Here is a 20,276-nt window from a genome sequence, read left to right as displayed (position 1 = left end):
AGACTGATGGATATGCTGGTGGGTCTTTGAGGGGAAAAAGACCTCCCTCCCTCACTCTCCCTCCCTCCCTCCCTCTACTCCTCACCTCTCTTTCATCTCACCTGCACTTTCAAAGAGGCTAACAGTGAGCTGCAGCTGAGAAACTCAACAGAACCTGCAGCACTGACCTGTCCAGCAGAGAGGGGATCAGATTGCTTTGCCTTTACGCCTCCACACACACACACACACACACACACACTTACACACACACACACACACACACTTACACACACACACTTACACACACACACACACACAAACACTTACACACACACACTTACACACACACACACACACACACACACACACACACACACACACACACACACACACACACACTCCTCCAAAGCCCAGCTCTGGATCTGCCGTCTCTCTGCATCAGCTCGGCAGCCTAAACAAACAGGCCATCAGTGAATGGGGACAGGCAGTTCGACTTTCGCCCCTGCTGTTGTCACGCTGCATGTTGTGCTACAAATAGCATCCGTGGTCTAATTTATCACCGGGTCGTTATGGATGGAGGCTTGTGCAGCGGTTGGAGGAGCAGTTAATTGGTCTGTAGTGCACGGCAGACTCCAGCAGATCTGAACACACCCGCTGAATCTACAAGAGCGAGAGCACAGCGAGGGCGAACAGGAACGCTCTCCATAATTAACTCCGCTTTGAGGCTTTAGCAAAAATGTTTTATGAAGATGTGACTGACTTGCATATTTAGAATAAGTAATGGTAATGACAATGTTTTCATTTAGAGCTATTTGTAATAATCAGGCTTAATGAACTAAATTACATTTTAAATGAAATGCTTATTCAGATTCCATCACACTTAAGTAGCTGTTTTCTGTATTACTTTAATCATTATTTTGGGGATAAACTAGAATAGAGCACAAGAATGAGTCGTTTATAGTGTATTTTCTGATACATGAGTAAGATTCCATGGCCAATATTCTGTGCTAATACTCTGTGTAATACTCTGTGCTAATACTCTGTGTAATACTCTGTGCTAATACTCTGTGCTAATACTCTGTGTAATACTCTGTGCTAATACTCTGTGTAATACTCTGTGCTAATACTCTGTGCTAATTTTCTCCTGGTGCCTGAAAGGTCTGGAGCTGCCCTTCATGATGATGTCACACCCACTTATCCCAGTCAGCCTGCCACCTGCCTCAGTCACCATGGCGATGAACCAGATGAACCACCTGAACACCATCGCCAACATGGCCGCCGCCGCCCAAGTTCCATCCAGAATGGCCACCTCGGTCATTAAGGTATACACACTGGGTCCACACTGTAGTACACTGTACCTCACTTCTGGGTTCACACTGTATCCCACTGCTGGGTTCACACTGTGGTACACTGTACCTCACTGCTGGGTTCACACTGTATCCCACTGCTGGGTTCACACTGTGGTACACTGTACCTCACTGCTGGGTCCACACTGTAGTACACTGTACCTCACTTCTGGGTTCACACTGTATCCCACTGCTGGGTTCACACTGTGGTACACTGTACCTCACTTCTGGGTTCACACTGTATCCCACTGCTGGGTTCACACTGTGGTACACTGTACCTCACTGCTGGGTTCACACTGCGGTACACTGTACCTCACTGCTGGGATCACACTGTGGTACACTGTATCTCACTGCTGGGTTCACACTGTAGTACACTGTACCTCACTGCTGGGTTCACACTGCAGTACACTGTACCTCACTGCTGGGTTCACACTGTGGTACACTGTATTTCACTGCTGGGTTCACACTGTAGTACACTGTACCTCACTGCTGGGTTCACACTGCAGTACACTGTACCTCACTGCTGGGTCCACACTGCGGTACACTGTACCTCACTGCTGGGTTCACATTGTGGTACACTGTATCTCACTGCTGGATTCACACTGTATCCCACTGCTGGGTCCACACTGTGGTACACTGTATCTCACTGCTGGGTTCACACTGTGGTACACTGTATCTCACTGCTGGGTTCACACTGTGGTACACTGTATCTCACTGCTGGGTTCACACTGTGGTACACTGTATCTCACTGCTGGGTTCACACTGTGGTACACTGTATCTCACTGCTGGGTTCACACTGTGGTACACTGTATCTCACTGCTGGGTCCACACTGCGGTACACAGTATCTCACTGCTGGGTTCACATTGTGGTACACTGTATCTCACTGCTGGGTCCACAGCCACACTACAGTACACTGCTGGGTTCACACTGTGGTATACTGTATCTCACTGCTGGGTTCACACTGTGGTACACTGTATCTCACTGCTGGGTTCACACTGTGGTACACTGTATCTCACTGCTGGGTTCACACTGTGGTACACTGTATCTCACTGCTGGGTTCACACTGTGGTACACTGTATCTCACTGCTGGGTCCACACTGCGGTACACAGTATCTCACTGCTGGGTCCACACTACAGTACACTGTATCTCACTTCTGGGTCCACAGTACAGTACACTGTTTCTCACTGCTGGGTCCACACTGCAGTACACTGTATCTCACTGCTGGGTCCACACACTAAAGTTCTTCAGCTAAAAATACAGCTAGTTCCACAATGGCAACACAGGCAAAACAAGACAGCAGCTAAAAATGACCTTCATGATGCAAAAGATGAGTACATCTGAACTTATGTAAAGCTTTATAAAACCAATGATTATGTGTGTGTGTGTGTGTGTGTGTGTGTGTGTGTGTGTGTGTTGTTTCAGGAGCGTGTTCCAGACAGCCCGTCTCCAGCCCCATCCTTGGACGATGGCCGTCGGTCAGCCAGCCACCTGTCCTCCAGACAGAGCAGCAGTGCATCAAGTTCACCCGCCCACACCGAGAGCTCGTCGGACAGACCACGTACGTCCCCCTCCAATCTATACACCCGCCCCCTCTCCTGTATATGCCCAACCCCTCTCCTCTATACACCCGCCCCCTCTCCTCTATACGCCCGCCCCCTCTCCTGTATATGCCCAACCCCTCTCCTCTATACACCCGCCCCCTCTCCTCTATACGCCCGCCCCCTCTCCTGTATATGCCCAACCCCTCTCCTCTATACGGCCGCCCCCTCTCCTCTATACGCCCGGCCCCTCTCCTGTATACACCCAACCCCTCTCCTCTATAGGCCTGCCCCCTCTTCTGTAAACACCCACCCCGTCTCCTCTATACGGCCGCCCCCTCTCCTGTATACGCCCGCCACCTCTCCTCTATACACCCGCCCCCTCTCCTCTATACACCCGCCCCCTCTCCTCTATACACCCGCCCCCTCTCCTCTATACGCCCGGCCCCTCTCCTCTATACACCCGTCCCCTCTCCTCTATACACCCGCCCCCTCTCCTCTATACACCCGTCCCCTCTCCTCTATACACCCGCCCCCTCTCCTCTATACACCCGCCCCCTCTCCTCTATACACCCGCCCCCTCTCCTCTATACACCCGCCCCCTCTCCTCTATACACCCGCCCCCTCTCCTCTATACACCCGTCCCCTCTCCTCTATACACCCGCCCCCTCTCCTCTATACACCCGCCCCCTCTCCTCTATACACCCGCCCCCTCTCCTCTATACACCCGCCCCCTCTCCTCTATACACCCGCCCCCTCTCCTCTATACACCCGCCCCCTCTCCTCTATACACCCGCCCCCTCTCCTCTATACGCCCGTCCCCTCTCCTCTATACACCCGCCCCCTCTCCTCTATAAGCCCGCCCCCTCAGATCTGTCTCAACATGTAGGGGTGACATCCAAAGCCTTTTTGTCACATTTCAATGAATCATATTAGATAAAGGGGGGGGGGGGGGACCTCTGGTTTAAACTTCAGACAGCTGTAAGGAAATTAAATATGAAAAGCTGACACCCCCCTTCTCAGCAGAGCGAAGAATTCCACTTTAATAAAGCACTTTTGAGGATTTCCCTCCTTTTTTGTTTCATTTTTATCTTTAATATCTGAATTCCCAGAGTCCTTCACAGCTCATAATGTGGGCCCTGTGTAATGTTGTTAGAAACACTGACCACTGACCATTTTGCTTTTTACTGCTTTCACCAAACAAATCACACACACACACACACTCACACCAGCTCAGAACTACAGAGTCCACTCACACAGCACTTGGGGAAATATGCTTTTATGATAATGTGTGACTGGACAGTGCGTGCAGTCTCGCGAGCACGGTGGGCTTTTAGCGTTAAGCAGAAGATGATACCTGCTGTATAATCTGCTGAAAGCAAACCTTTCAGAGAATCTGGACCTCGCTCCCGGAAATAAAACTACACGAGAACATGTCACGCTTTCTTCTTTTATTATCCCCGTTAATACGAAAGTTATGCCTTGGGTAACCGATACGAGTGTGTGACCTCAGCATCACGCAGGGCGTCTGCTGGGGGAGACGGAGGCTGTGCAGACCTGTCCAGTTAGCTCATGTTCACATTAGAGGTGGAGAACGTCCAAGCACTTTGTATTATAACCTACCAAGCTATCTGATGTCATTATTGATTTAAAGCTTATAGTGGATAAGATTTGGTTTTTTTTAACCTTATTCAAGCAAAGGACCACTGTATAATGATCAAGTAGAATTTTTACGGGGGATTCTGCAGGGTGGATGAAACTTGTTTATGTTTCACATCCTGTGCTGCTGCGCCCTCTAACCTTTAACCCCTAACCTTTAACCGTGTATGGCCCACAGCTCTGAGAGAGCATCTATCCAGCTTGCTCAAGTGCAAGAAGGCCTGGCAGTCAGTGCATGAATGCCGTGGGTTAGAACAGGAAGTAGTATGTACGGGCGTGCTGGAGAAACCCTAATGCAACACGGTCATTTTTATTGGGATTTTGGCTGTGTGTAAAACCATTGTGTCTCCCTCTATATCTCTCCCATCAGACCTGCACCAGAACGGTCTTTCCCTCGGACACGCCCTGCTGGGACTGTCTCCTAGCGCGCCCCCGGGTCCGAAAGAGGGTGACCTGGCAACCCAAGACTCAGGCCACGACACGAGGAGGACGCCTGCGGACAAAGGTCAGATACGCAGGCGAAGGTCAAACGCTGCCGTTACAACCTCCAACCTTCACAAATAACCGGCCAACAGGAAACAGAAAGCAGCCTTTCATCTTGTTCTGTTTCATTACGCCCTTTATAGTGAACTGTAATCTAGTATCTCTATTAGACTATATAATAAAGGATCAAAATACTGTTAAAATATGGATTTAAACTATATATGTATTAAATGTAATATAATTTAATATTCTCCATTTGAAGCGGAGGTTTGTCGAGCCACACACACATATAGGGGCTTCTGTGTGTTTCCAGGCTGCCTGTCCATACAGTTCTGCAGTTGGAACACTCGCGAGTGTGATCAGCTCTCCTCTGATGTGTGTTAATGTGAATTAAAATTCAGTATGTTTTCTCTTCGTCCGTGCATGGGGTCTCCAAGTGCGTGTTCCAGGAATATTTTTTTTTTTAAACCCACACTCGCTTACATTTCTATGAAAATAATCCATTAGGCGGGAAAAGCGATGGCAGTGAGGCTAAATTAGTTAGCGATTTGCAAAGCGTGAATTAATGAACAGCCTTTTTTTCCTTCCCCTCCTCCCCCTCTTGCCCCGGCTCTCCTGGAGGTGTAATTTTCTGTAATAACCTCCCAGAACCCTTGTTTGGTTTCTGCGTTTGAAGGCTTTCATTAGCTTAATGAGGACTTTTGCAAGGGCAAGTAGTCAGCAGAATTTTCTCGTCGCGGCGCGCGGAGAGCGACGACACGACCGCGTCAGCCGCAGTGCCGCGCACGCGCCCGTGTGTTAGGCGCGTGCACGCTGGGTCAGGCTCGTTCGTTTAGACTCGGAAGAACCGGTTTGTTCGGCGGGAAATGACGGCGCGAGATGTCGCGCGAGACGCTCGAACGCCAATCTGGTTTAGCAGAGGCGGTTAGAAGGGCGCTTAATAAAAGTCACGCTGGAGTAAGACGCAAACGATGATGAGTCGAGCCACGGTGCATTAAATTAATGAGAACAAGCGCTGCTCGCGCGCTCTCCTAGCGAGATGAGCGCCGCGTGATAAACAGACACAGCGCTTGCAGTCGTCAGGCATGACCAGCCAATGAGTTTAGGCAGATAATTGAGAAGCTGTTTAAATCGTAGCCAGTTTCTTCTGCGATCTGCTCGCCAGGCCTAGGCTGAACAGTTTATAAGAGCCAAGGTTTAATGAGCTGTAATGTAGAATGAAGGCAGACGTTAAAACTCAATTTGTTTTAATCACAAATCATTTAAAAATGTTGGAGCAGTGAAAGTCTGCCAGGTTCCTCATATGACATGGAAGAGGGATCACAGAACTTGTGCTACTCACACACAGGCCCGCATATTCAGTAAGACATCTTCACCCCGGTTTCAAAGTTGATAGTTTTTTAAAGGACACAGTGTCGATTCTCAAGCATTGTCCTGAATCATCATTGTTGAAATGCTGTCATTTGGAACATTTGGAAGTGTAATCTGCCCACAGGGCCCACCGAGTACTCGCTAAGTACAGAGTACTTGCTAAGAGTGAGAAAAGTGTTGTCCCTCAAAGATCAGACTGCCTTCCACTAAAGGGAAGACTCTGAGACCCCTAGTCTGTGCAGGGAGGACCTTTTTACTATTCATGACAGCGTGGACTAGCCAGGACCTTTCTGTCATTGCTTTCAACTGAATCTTCAGGGGGGAGAACTGAAAGTGTCAAGATCAGAAATCAAAACATCCTTCTCTCGGCTCCTGAAAGACGGCTGGGCTCAAAGATGCCGCCCCTCGCCTGCCCGAGCACCCCACCGTACACACACACACATACACGCGCGCACACACACGCACTTCTACTGTGAAACAAGAGAGAATGACCTTGGTTTGAGGAGGAGTGTTTGTGATCAGAGTAAAGTGCTGGAGTTGGTTGCAGGAAAGCACGAGTGTGTGTACTGATTCGATGGTAGGATCAATGGGGTTTCAGCGGAGAGCAATGAGGCGGTGGGTTGAGGGGGTGTGTGCGGAGGGGGGTTGTGCTAACTCAGCTCTAACTGTCCCTCCGGGGCCACCTTAGTTCAGCGGGGACGGCACAAGACCCCCTGCCGTTGAGCGCTCTGGCGGCTGACATGTTAATCACATTCCTGGGGCCGCTCGGCTTTTTCAGCTGGGAGAGCGCGAGGGGGGGGGGGGGGGGGGAGCAATGGACGGATTGTTTTTCATCTCTGAAACACCTTGAATGTGACAGCACGCCTCTCCCCTGCCAAGACGGGTGGATCAGATAAAGATGCTTTGGTCAGCTAAGTGAATCCAGAGATGGAGCAGGGTGGAGCAAGAGGCAGTTAAATCTAATCACGACTTTATCAGACAGCAGTCAGAAGGTGAGATTTTGAGCACCTGCTCGTTTAAATGGATCCTCTATACTGCTATATGTACTTAAAGCACAGTCCGGCCAAAGAGCTACACTGAGACTTTTAATGTGCTTTTTAAAAAGTGAAGGACATCCAAGAATGGAAGTGTGGTGCTCTAGCAGGGGCAGAGCTACTGACAACCCGACCAGAGAGGGAGAGAGAGAGAGAGAGAGAGAGAGAGAGAGAGAGAGAAGCCATGAAGCCCCAACACAGGGAGTTAGAGAGAACTGAATGAACCAGAGAAAGAGAAGAAAGAATCAACAGAACAAGTAGTGAAACGGCTATTAAGAAAGAAACAAAGAGAGAGGAAGAAAGAGAAAATGGAGTCCAGAGCTTCATTATGACTTCCAAATATTTCCTTTTTTGCCCACAGCGCTGCCCTGTAAAAATAGCCTGTCCTTTCATATCATCCCCCACTCACACCATCTATGGAGCAAAGATAAGTGGAATATTTTTAACCACAGATTGTTCTTAAAGCAATTAAAGTGCTCCCACACTGCATCAACCTCTCATGTCTTATAAGTCCAAACTGCCGCTTCAGCAGAAACTGTCTAAAGCGACTTGTTCAACGCAACCTTGAATATGATGTGATCGCATGTAGCTGTGTTTGAAGAAGATATCCTACCCCCCCCCCCCCCCCCACACACACACACACACACACCCCAGATGTCCTTCATCAGCTTTGCAGTGATTCTGAAATTCTAGGAGATGGACCCAGTGCACATAGATATAACATATAGGTAGATACGTATATTCATAGATGCAACTTAAATATAAGGTGTAGGATTACTGTCATTTTCTTGAATGAATTTAAGAATCTTAATGGAGGTGATCAACAGATTATCAGACTACAGTATAATTGGTCAGATTATCAGATAGGACTAGTATTGGTCAAATGGTTATGACGGTAAACAATAGTTTCTTTTGGTAACCGTGTTCTTATATACTTTACAGGTAGGTATATGATTCACAAATGTACCGCAAAACAAGAGTACTGTAAAATTGTCGCATATGACTTTGAATGCTCTCCCCCTTTACCAGGCCGGTGTTAACGCTGCTCTGAGTGCGGCGTTAACTCACCGTCACCTCACGGCCATACAGTACCACGCGTTATCGTTTACGTTCGTCTTTTCCCATTTTTACGATCACTATACCAGATAGCCACACCTTGTCAGTAGGGATCCCTTCTCCTGAACATACGGGGAAAGACTGTTCGTTCCAGCCAGCGGCGAGGGGAGCGGCCGGCCCATATGGACGGACACGGGGTTATGGAAATAAGGCAGATGTGTTTAAAGAGAAAGTCACCTTCCCCCTACAGCACGCTTTATTAGAGTGTGCAGAGCCAGTTATTACTGCTAGATTTTCACACACAAACACACACGTGCACACATGCCCACACACACACACACACACAAACGTGCAAACTCCAGGAGCCTCTAAGGCAGCCGTTCTAAATGAAGAGAGCCCATCTGGTCTTACTGTGCCAGTATGCTGCTCAGCTCTCTGGAAGGGACCCCGGTGGAGTCTTTTACTGCCCTGTTGATGCATGCTCTCATACAGCCTTTCAGGTCATAAACAAAGCACTCAACGACTCCGAACCGCACCAGCATGGAGCAGCACATGCTTCGCCATGGCTCTAGTGTGACGTCTTGTATAGTAGCACTATCCATTATGGTGGGCGATAGGTATCAAGACGTCCTTGTTAGCTTTGAAGCCAACGATGGTTGAACGCGTTGCATTATGGGTGTAATGTTGCCGTACGGCAACACTGAAAATGGCTTAATGGTCTCCTTGTAGATGTTTAACAACAGTTGTGTAGCTTACTCCGAAGAAAACGGTGATTAAAAATGCAGGACTGTTAGAGACCATGTTTCATATTGACTCGCTTGGACGTTAGACTGTAAACCATAGTGCTTTAAGTTACAATTGTAAAAACATGAGAGGGTCTCGGCAGAGATGTGTAATAAGTCAGTTGGGCTTCTTTGCTGTGGTCCATACCGTAAGGCACTATACATTAGCCGACCCTTTGAAGTGACTGGAGACGAGATCAAGGCTTCGGCCTGATCAAAAACAACCCTGTTTCGTAGTCACACAGTAGCGTATGTCTGCCTTGTTTAAGCGCAGGTCTCAGATCTGTGCTTCCTTTTGTTGCTGTAATTATAATCGAAACCTTAAGCCCAATGCCTTGACCCAATGTTTAAAATAGCAGGTGTCTATGTGGGGAGCTTTGTTAAAAAGTACGTTCTTCAACACAAAGAGAAGCCCTAAAAAGAAAATCTAAAACTGGACTGATCTAGGACCAGCACGTGGAGGTCGCACCGCAGAGAAGTATCGGAGATTTACTGTCCCAAGGCCAGAGGGGAGAGAACCTGCTGACTCTCAGCAAATTATCAGACTGACATTTACTCAGGCTGGGTGACATGGGGCGCATTAGAAACACAAAGTAGCTTTGATGTGCCGTAACGACCTTGGACTGTTATTAGAGCGGCCTGGCGTCGTGCCCTGGAGCTGTGCCTCCAACACGGCCGGCTCTGCATATAAAGATGCGTCGTTTCACCGAGGAAGACAAGATGGCTCTTGTAGCAAAAATGACACGGACCCCCCACTCCGAGCGTGCGTCGCATTGTTTCGGTTCGTACATACTGAGAACCGGAACAGATACTGTGTGGAGACTGCAGAATTCCACGGGGTTGTGTCGTTGTGTCGTTGTGTTTTCCTCTAGGTCTCGTCGTGCTTATGATTCATGGAACAACAAACAAAACTGGAGAGATGCTTCGCTATAGCTTATTAATGCGCTGGATTATTTCAGTTGTTGCATTGATCAAACAAATGTAGTTTCAACGCCCCAATGTGGTGTGTGTTTGTCGTTGTAGACGAGAGCGTGCTGTGCAGACCCACGTCGCGGGAGGGCTACGAGAGAGTGTCTCACAGCGGGCCCACCCTACCAGCAGGCTTCCCCGGACCACTGCTCTTCCCAGAGGGCCTGTCCTCCATAGAAACCCTCCTCACCAACATCCAGGCAAGAGCCATTCTCAGAATGAACACACACCGCTGGCCCAGGAAAAGCTTGTGGTGGATCTCCATGACGATAACTGTTAGACTAGAAACTGGATGTTTTTTGTTTGAATCTTTGATGTGTCTGAAGTTGTTTCTTAGTTAATAAATTGACTGTCCAATAGACTTACATGTTTATAATACTTAAACATGTGGGTAACAAACAGATTACCGAACTCTAGAACTTGTTCATGCTTAAAACCTGTAATCATTTAGTTTCAATCGTATTAATGAGAAATTAACAGACTTAAACTGAAAAAAGGCCAAAATATAAAATCAGTTTTTGATTTAGAAAATATGGTCTACTTACAAAATAGAATTATCAACACTAGAACACGAAACATAAAAGTAAAACTAAGTTTAGACCCAGAATTCAAACGTCAACCATGACCACCTGCAACGTGGCACGTGAAATGTTTGCAGGGTCTGCTGAAGGTTGCCGTGGACAACGCGCGAGCGCAGGAGAAGCAGGTGCAGCTGGAGAAGACGGAGCTGAAGATGGAGCTGTGTAGGGAGCGCGAGCTCCGCGAGACACTGGAGAGGCAGCTGTGTGTGGAGCAGAAGAACCGAGGTCAGAGTCCGCCCCCACCCGGCAAAAACACCTGATCTGGAATCAGTAAAACACCATGCCCAGCGTTTCATGGTTCAGCGACAGCTCATGTCAGACATATGTCGAAAAAGAAATCTGTATTTTGTTGCATGTATTACACTCTCAGGATACTGATCTAGGATCAGTTTTTACTTTTCACATCATAACTTTGTGATTGTCGGACAGGTGAAAGTTGTACCATTGTTAGCACCCAGCTCACAACACGCTGGTGTGGACAATCAGCGGCTGTTTCAGTAAAGGGTTTAAATGCCAGATCCACCCTTCAACATTTATTCCATGTAGGGTAATGTAGTCAGAACAAATGCTGTGCAGCTAACCAGTCTGTGCCCAGAACAACACTAGTATACCATCAACCCACAATGGCCTTAACCCCCTGATGTCCAATCAGACACTTTCAGACCAATCCAGGGTGCACACACCAGGGAGAATCGATTTGAACCCAACAGGTTTCATCTGTCAACAGTTTCTGTTGTGTAATCAACTCCAAGTCTAAATCGCAGAACATTTAATCAGAAATGCAGCAAACCACAGGCGATACGCTGATTTCAACTTTTCAAATTACACATTTGCCTCATCGTCTGGTTACCTTAATGCATGAACCAAGGGTTTCCTACCAGCAAGCACACACAGGTTTGCACCTCCTGCCTCCTGTCACAGCGAGTCTGATCGGGGCAAGGGGGCGGGACCAGTCACCTATATGCGACCAATAGAGAGCGCGGCTGTCCTTTACCCGCCTGCACCCTTATCAGACGAACAGGAAGGAAACAGACGAATCGCAGCTCTGATACACATACACACTCAGATGCACATGCATGAGTGATCAGAAGAACCAACCACCAGGAACGGATCAGATGCAACCCCGTCCCCCACCCTCCTCCTGACGTTCGCTAGATTACACCGGTGTAGTTCTGACTCAATCGGCACACATGGAGACGGCCATAATGTGGCAGCGTCGCAGTTATGGGGATACATGCAGCTTTAATTAATGTTGTTTAATTACGAAGCTCTTCACTGCCTAGCCCTAATATCACCCACACTGTGTGTCAGCTGGCAAATACGACTGCAAGTTCAGCACTTTCTTTTAGCAACGGACACACACACACAGAGAGAGAGAGAGCAAAGGCACGCATGCAAATATACACATGGTTCACACACACACACACACACACACACACACACACACACACACACACACACAGGTTCACACTAATTGTGATACTGTAATTTACAAGTACATGCAATGGTGTAAATATGAATAATTTCTTATTTCTATAAACAGAAATGCTGTGTTAATGTGCACCACACACAGTAAATAAATGGAGCACAGCAGATAATCGTCGATGTATTATGGAGGCGCGTTTCAACTCTACAACTGCCTGTTCTGCTTGCTTGTCTCCAATGATGAATGGACAGGATGAAAATATAACAGCTGATCCCAGACCTGTGTATAATTTTTAAGTCGCTCTGGATAAAAGCATCTGCTCAGTGCCGTAAATGTACATGAAATGGGATCATACAAAACATGAGAGCATTGCAGTGAATAGCAAACATTTTCTTGTGGCTCTGAACTTCTTAAATTTATCTCCACTATTACAAAACAACAAAAAACGGAGACGTTGGGTTCAGATTTCAGGTTCACCTACTCAGATTCATCTGTGTATTGATATGGAAAAAGTATAAAGTGCCATTTTACTAATCAAGTTTTCTAATTAACGTAATTCAAGCATAGGGTTACTTAAAGCTGTATAGTTTTGAGCTAATTTATGTGAATATAGGGAATATAATCTGAGCACTAGACAACCTGGGTGTTTCTGGGCACGCTCCTCTCTAGCTCTGATCCAGAAGCGGCTGAAGAAAGAGAAGAAGACGAAGCGGAAGCTGCAGGAGGCCCTGGAGTACGAGTCGAAGCGGCGGGACCAGGCCGAGAAGACGCTGCAGCAGACAACGGCCAGTGAGCACGGCCGCAGCCCGGATGGTGGGGGCAATGACGGCAACTTGTGGAAATGCTAATATGCTAACACACTGATGTGGCAACATGCTGAAACGCCAACACGCTAATATGCTAACACGCTAATATGCTAATGAGATGAAATGCTAATTTGCTAACATGCCAATATGCTGACGCACTGAAATGCTAAAACACTGAAATGCTAACACACCGCAAACTGCATTGACAATGGCATACCATTATGGTGGACAGTAATTTTGCACATTTAAATGTGTGTAAAAGTGTGTGCCAGTAGACTGCAGTAAGCTTTTTCAGTCGTAGCGTCAGGAGCAGAGGTGCAGTAGGCCTACAGGGGGATCCACCTCACCAACATCAAATTAACTACCAGGTTCAGCAGGCATGCTAGTGCTAGGGGAAATTATCCAACTGGGCTGGACCGGCGGGGCTGGTGCTGGACACCGGAGCGTCAGTCGCTCTTACTGGGTCTCTATTCATTGCATTAAGTAAAATAAACAAATGACAATCTCAATGTGTCCCAGATCCTCCTGCTCAGGACATGGAGACCGAGCTAAGCAATGACAGAACGGACACAGACAGGACGATACCAGGTAATGTCCAATGTCCACTTCTGCCAGTCTTTTGTGGTTTGGGATCTGGGTACTGTAATTTCTTCGTTTAGGTTTCGAGTAGGTTTCACCAGTGGCTGCTACAGGTTCTCTTTGTGCGAGTTCATAGGGGTTTTAGCATACAAAGCTTGTACAGTGTCAGTTCAACCGTGGTCTCAGTGTCCTACTCGCATGTCTAGGAGGTGGGACATGTGATCAGAAAGTGTGTCAGGGAGCCTTTGTTGGAAGATTAAACATCTAACGCATTGAAAGGGAAATTAAATTGAATGTCAGTGAAGCAAAAAAAAGAGAGAGAGGGGGAAAAACGAACGGGGGGCAGTAATTAATGGCTCTCTTAATTGTCCTCATGAAATATTTGCATGGGCCTAATTTGCATAATTTACATGTAGTAATTAATCTTTCAAAGCATTTTCTTTCTGTTTTTTTGTCTTGGTCAAGAGCGCGTGGGCACGCTTTGTTTTGGTTGACATTTATTCTAATGTAGTGTCTTCTCTCCTAACAAACCTTTCATCTCATTTTGAAATCTGCTTGTGTTAGAACACAACCTTATGGACCAAACTATTTATTAAACATTGTAGGGTACATCTGTCTGATTTGGCAAATGTTCAAGAAAAGTATTTCCCTCCATTCACTGGTGCCTTCGTTTCTGTTGACAGACGGACGCCTTTTCCTGAAGTCTGCAGTGATGTACTGAGGAAACAGAGGCGGGGCTAAAACATGCCAATCAATCCAGAAGGGGGAAGGGGGTCGACGGACTGAATAATCACAACAATCGATTCTATCAGTGGGCTGGAGACGTTGCAGAGGCCCCGCAGGGATGATGTCTGTACATTACTGCAAGGACTCACGGAGACGCCCACAGGCATTGGAAATCGATGTCTTCAGTGTGCCACCCACACGTTGTGACGTCGCTTCGCCACGGCAACACACTTTCTTCTACTGCAGCTGCTGAAGGCAGGCAGTGTTGAAACAGCGCCGCCCTGCTGGGCGCTTTATCCCATGGACGATTCCCAGTGCTGAACTGGGTGACCATGTTTTCTAGGACAGTTATACCAGCCACCCTACACTGAAGCTGAAAATACGTCAATTGGAGAGTTTCTCTTTTTCCAGCCCTCCTTCTGTTTGTATGTCATAAGTATTTATGGTGCATTATTACATTCAGGAGGTGTAGGAAGAGCCTGATGATTTGAGCTCATTTGGTTGTCCATCAGTTATCAACATGACATTTAAAAATGTGTTTCTGTAGTCGTCTTCAAAAGAACGTTGTCCATATATATTTTTTGTCTTGTCTTTGTTATATGTAGGATTAGTAGAGATGTCTCAAAAAATACCGACTTTGAAAGTGTACATAAATGTGTAGAGATAATACTGTGTATGTTGTAGATCTATTAGGATATCAATACAAACCTCTTTAATGAAAATACCTGGTATCTAATTTATTATTATTATTATTATTTCAGTCCAGTCCATAACCCATCCTCACTGCTGACTAAGAGAAGCATGTTGGCATGTTCTTGCTTGTGCCGTGTTCATCTGATGTATAATAAAGTATTTTTTCACCTGGTTCAGAGACACAGCTTTCAAGCAAGTTTTAGTCCGCATGCATCCCATGTCACTCATGACGGTTGTTACGAGGTCAGAGGTGAGAATCACCCCAATCCCGTCTAGAGTATTGCTGCCTTCAGAAGTCCCGCTGCCTGCACCCTGGCACTGCAATCCAGATTAAGAGGTGAGCATGCTATAAACATTGATGCCAAAGATATTCTGTGAAAGGTTTCATCAACGTTTCTGACATGTAAATTTCCAGTATTGCCATAATAAATAGAAAGAGAATGTTGAATGACGCCTCCTGGGACAACCTGTAAGACGCAGCCCAAACAGCCTTGTAAAAGTATTTGTTATACAAAATCAGATACGATATCAATCCAAACTACACTTCAAAATGAATTCAGTATACTTCACTGTTTAAGGTCTTTATTCAGTGATCTCTGACTCAACATATTTTAATATTATAAATTCCACATTTAAGCACTTTCCAGGACTCATTCACATGAGCATGTTGTTCATGGCCACCTGATAGAAGCTCAGATCATTTTTGTCAAAGTCCAAACACTAATACCAAGCACTTTCCATAAGTAAAAGAATAATAGTAAATAAAGGCATCACATTTGTTGACTCAGCACTGACTGCATTTGGTTATTTATTGTAAATAATGTTTTAACCTTTTACCTCCATTTTTTTAAGCTACAGGAAGTGAGGCTTAGTTATGAGGCTCAAAATACAATAAACGTTGAGTAAGAAAGACATTTTGTGTGTTTGTACAAAGTGCAGTAAACTGACCCTTTAAAGGTCTGAGACCTTCATTTGTGTGACCCTTTCTTACTCCACTCTGCCTTCTCCACTATTGTGGAACCTCTGGAGGCCGTTGTTTAAAAGCCGTTGGATCGGATTTTCCCTTCTGGGTCGGATTTCAGGTTCTGAGATATGCAATATCCTTTAGGCAATTTTCAACCGGTTAACTTTTGTTAAAAAAAAGATGGATGGGGTGATTCTTTATGTCTGTGTGTGTGTGTGTGTGTGTGTGTGTGTGCGTGTGTGTGTGATGGGAGGGAGGTCTAAAAAGAATAACCCCACATAAACATGTCTATTGTATAACATGAATGGACTGTGAATCATGGCTGCTTTTGAGACTATCTTGGCAAGGTTCCAGGGCAAAGAAAAACAGACTCCTACTGACTTTCCCTACTCAGGCCCACTCAGACGATCTCAGATAGGCAGCTAAACAAACTGCTGCTTCTTAAGCTGAAAATGCACCATGTCATTGGTCTGCCAAGCATGGACTTTCCTCCATACAAGTGGTTAGGAACATGGAGAGGAAATGTTATTACATTTTCCAGGAATGGAAGTCTTGGCAGATTCCTCTCATGGGACGAACTAAAAAAGAAAAAAACTATTTTCAGTTGCAAATCTACATTTTGTTATTTAATGTGACTTTCCAGAAAATCACCCCAAGTTGTTTCAGCTGCAGTTGAAAATTATAACACTAGGGGCAGCAGACACACATTATTACTGCACCACTGTACACCAACTACAGCAAAGTTCCCACAAAGGCATCATTAGGAATCAACACATTCCTAACAAAGCAATTAAGAGTTAGAATCTGGAATTGCGTGGGGCGCTTCAGTGTCGCGCGACGAAGCCATGGCAGGATGAAACAGGAAGATAAGACCAATGTAATCTAATCACATAGGGGATATTGTGCATTAGCGGCCGTGTTAGTGGTGGTATTCGGAGCGGTCTGAGCACGAGGTAAGGGCGGAGGACGCGTTATCTAAACCAGCGCGCCAGAGGGATGAAAACGATGGGCCGTGAACAGATAATGAAAGGGCAGGAGAGCATGCGGACGGCTTTTCAAACCTTTCTCTGCCATTACTAATTCATGTCGCTCTTTCCTGCTCCTAATGAGTGCGGGAGGGAGAGAAAGAGAAAAGCAAGTTTAGGGAAAGATAGAATGGCGCACGAATAATGTGCCGTGAAATTGAGTCTCATTGGCGAAAGGGTGGAGTGGCGGGTGCTTTTCACTCTGTACGCTCCTCACAGGAAATGCTGGTAAATTGAGTGCTCTTGACCCAAGACTGTATTGTTTACTTTGATCAACCTTTGCTGCACCTCCTGACTCACATCTATAAAGGAGGAAAGACGGTGTATTCCTTACTGCCACCTGCAGGCCTATTGAATACATTTCAAAAGGGCACTTTTTATGGATGCAATGTTACAGATAAGCACTATTTGCTTCAAAGCGACAAGGACTTTTTTTTGACTTGCGGTTTTAAGGGCCCAGCTGACTACACTACGTCTGAATTTACTGAGTTTATTAGCCCTGTCGGTGACGAGTGTGACAGAGAACAGACGTGTCCTGCGCATCTGCTGTCAGCTTCGCCACATTTTAATGTCTGAGACCCCTTTAATGGCAAGTCATATTGCTGATTTATGTCTGAAATGCCGGTGTTGTTGTGGCGTCCAAAAACTGCCACTCCGGTTGCAACAAGTCCTGGGGGATCACAAGGACACCAAAAAGAATCTTCTGAGTGATGGTTTACACACCCTCCACATGGGGGGGAGCCATTTTAATCCGTTTTGCAACTAGTCAGCGGGACGTGGAACAGATGCTGGTGGACACCACCGCCGGCCGCTCAGACGGCTCTGTCACATTCCGGCTCTCTCAGCACCCGCTTCCTCCCTCAACGGCTCCCTAATGAGTATTTATGGTTTCCCAGTGCCGCCGCCGCCGCCGCCGCGTTTTTATTGGAGTGCGCGCACGCGTGCGAAAGAGCGCGTTCACCGGGGTTGACGGTAGCGATGGGTGGCGCGGGGGGAACCGATGGCCCCTCCTGGTCGGCCCCTGACAGCTGGACCGGCTTGTTTTCGCCGTCATCCCCTGGGCACTGGCTGTCGGCTCACCGCTCAGCTCGACTGCGAGGAGAGAGATTAATGGACAATAAAGACACAACAGAGGGAGGGGGGAGCAGAAAAGGGGGGAAAGGAAAACCGCGAGACCGAGATAGAAGGAGATGAAGAAACGGAGAGAAAACGATAAGAGGAGAAAGCAAGACGAACGGGTGGAGAAACAGTCATGGACAGAGCGAGAGGACAGGAGAGGGAGAGAGAGAGATAGAACAAGAGAAAGCCAACTGCCATCTGCTCATTTCCTTCTAATGGACAAAGCAAACAGCAGGAGACACTGCTGACTACAAATCTGGGTTTTCTTCATTACTGAAAGCACACAGTCATTTGTCCCTGAGTTTAACTCCCACACTGACATGCCCCCCCTTACCCCTCCCTCCCCAATTGCACAGCTCTCTCTCTCTCTCTCTCTCTCTCTCTCTCTCTCTCTCTATCTATCTATATATATATATATATATATATATATATATATATATCTTTTTTTGCTTCATTCTTTTTTCATTAATCATGGCAACAATCTGTTTCAGAGATAATCTGCCACTCTTGCTCAGAGGGGCTTCTGGAGAGAAATCCAAGCACTGGCTTGGGTTGAGACTGATTTCTTTCTTTGGCTTGGCTTATACAGCATCTGTTAGTCTCCCAGTGGTCAGGCCATCAAAGAATGTGACTAAAACATTCATAGAAATTGTAGACGGTTTTAGAGTCTACAAAACAAATAGCAAAAAATATATAAATAATAATCTATTGTGACTGAATTTCAGGGTGAAGGTTATTTAAACCATCATTACGCTCCCTGCATCATAAAGCAGCAGCAGGAGTGTAATGGCCTGGTGGACCAGGGAGCAGTATCTATTCAACACCGGCCTCCTGGCTGGCAGCTAAACTTTGTGCTTTTTGTTTGACACAGATGAGGCACACACTTCTTCTCAGGACGTCCTTGGTCTTCTTTAGATGGTTCAGTTAAGTGTTCCCTTCCTATTCAAACCAGTATTTCAAAACTATTCAAAAGTTTACCCTTCAGCAGTACTTTTGAACAATTATTCTGTAGGAAAAATAAAGAAAAAAACTTGTTCTGCTCCTAATATGTAACGGTGTATTTCAGCATTTCTTTAAAGCACATACACAGTTGTCCCAGCGCGGATATTTCATGCAGTAGGTGTTACCTGTCTAGAAGAAGAGCGAGAGTGCACGAGACCTGTAGTGCAGCATGTGCGATACAGCTTCACTTACTCTGGTGCAGGGAGGATGTTTGGATACGTTCTGTGTTTAACAGAAACAACACGAGAGGAAATGAGGCCTCTGAAGCCACATACCTACTTAAACCTAAACCGGGCTTCACCCCGTTTACACCGAGTCGGGATCCGATTCACCGTCCGAAATCCCAACCTTGACCATGATGACTGACAAAAAACAAAGCCAACTATAAACCTGGGTTATAAAATAAATAAATAATCAAACAAGTCCACTGCTTTCAAATGGCGCCGCTGTAATACTGGTAGAAGCATCTGTATTCGGTTTCCGATCATCTCATTAACTTACGCAGACGTGAGTCACGTCCAGTCATCCCGCTGGCCCCGCCATTACGGGCTGCTTTCACAAACCTGATGATGTGATTATGAATATTACTGTGGCAGCACGCGGGTGGAGATGGTTGGATGGGGGCGATCTAGAGGGTTCTTGGTAGAAATGTAAGGATGGGGGGTGTAGCGTGAGTAACATGCAAACAGTAGTAAACACGAGGTGAAGTGTTCGTGATGAAGACCATCGCTGGAGATGTAAGAGAGAAGGTATGTGGACGAGTAGTTGGTTCCGTCCGGCACCCACTAACGCCAGCGCGCGCACGCACGCTCGCACGCACACACACAAAAACGCTTCTGTCACGCAAGCGCAACGACAATCTTCCCCTTTCTCTTCCCAACACGTACACAAAACATACACTATAGGCATCACTCTCTCTTTCGTGTACGAGCCCTCACTCACACCTCCCTCTCTCTCTCTCTCTCTCTCTCTCTCTCTCTCTCTCTCTCACACACACACACACACACACACCACTAACACGGTATTCAGTAACTTAACCACAACTTAACAGCGGCAATAATAAAGCCTTGGCAATGGCCGGGACGTGTTCACCATAGTTACAGCTGGCTGCTTTCACCCATCTCCATTAGTCATTG

At 46.6% G+C, this 20,276-nt stretch overlaps 1 protein-coding gene across 1 annotated transcript in view; it reads left to right on the top strand.

Moving 5' to 3' along the window:
• The window catches only part of dachc (dachshund c), a 41,073-nt gene extending 25,259 nt beyond the window's left edge, over nt 1-15,814 (top strand). The window contains exons 4-11 of the mRNA XM_076982466.1: nt 1,138-1,301; nt 2,750-2,885; nt 4,895-5,029; nt 10,274-10,419; nt 10,878-11,025; nt 12,896-13,039; nt 13,552-13,620; nt 14,295-15,814. Of these exons, the coding sequence (XP_076838581.1) occupies nt 1,138-1,301; nt 2,750-2,885; nt 4,895-5,029; nt 10,274-10,419; nt 10,878-11,025; nt 12,896-13,039; nt 13,552-13,620; nt 14,295-14,332 (980 nt within the window). The 3' untranslated portion in view covers nt 14,333-15,814. The remainder of the gene's footprint in view (nt 1-1,137; nt 1,302-2,749; nt 2,886-4,894; nt 5,030-10,273; nt 10,420-10,877; nt 11,026-12,895; nt 13,040-13,551; nt 13,621-14,294) is intronic.
• The last annotated feature ends 4,462 nt before the right edge of the window (nt 15,815-20,276 follow it).

Source organism: Brachyhypopomus gauderio, chromosome 20 (genome assembly GCF_052324685.1).
Source record: "Brachyhypopomus gauderio isolate BG-103 chromosome 20, BGAUD_0.2, whole genome shotgun sequence".
NCBI classification, from domain to species: Eukaryota; Metazoa; Chordata; class Actinopteri; order Gymnotiformes; family Hypopomidae; genus Brachyhypopomus; species Brachyhypopomus gauderio.
This window is presented reverse-complemented; position numbering and strand designations above follow the sequence as displayed.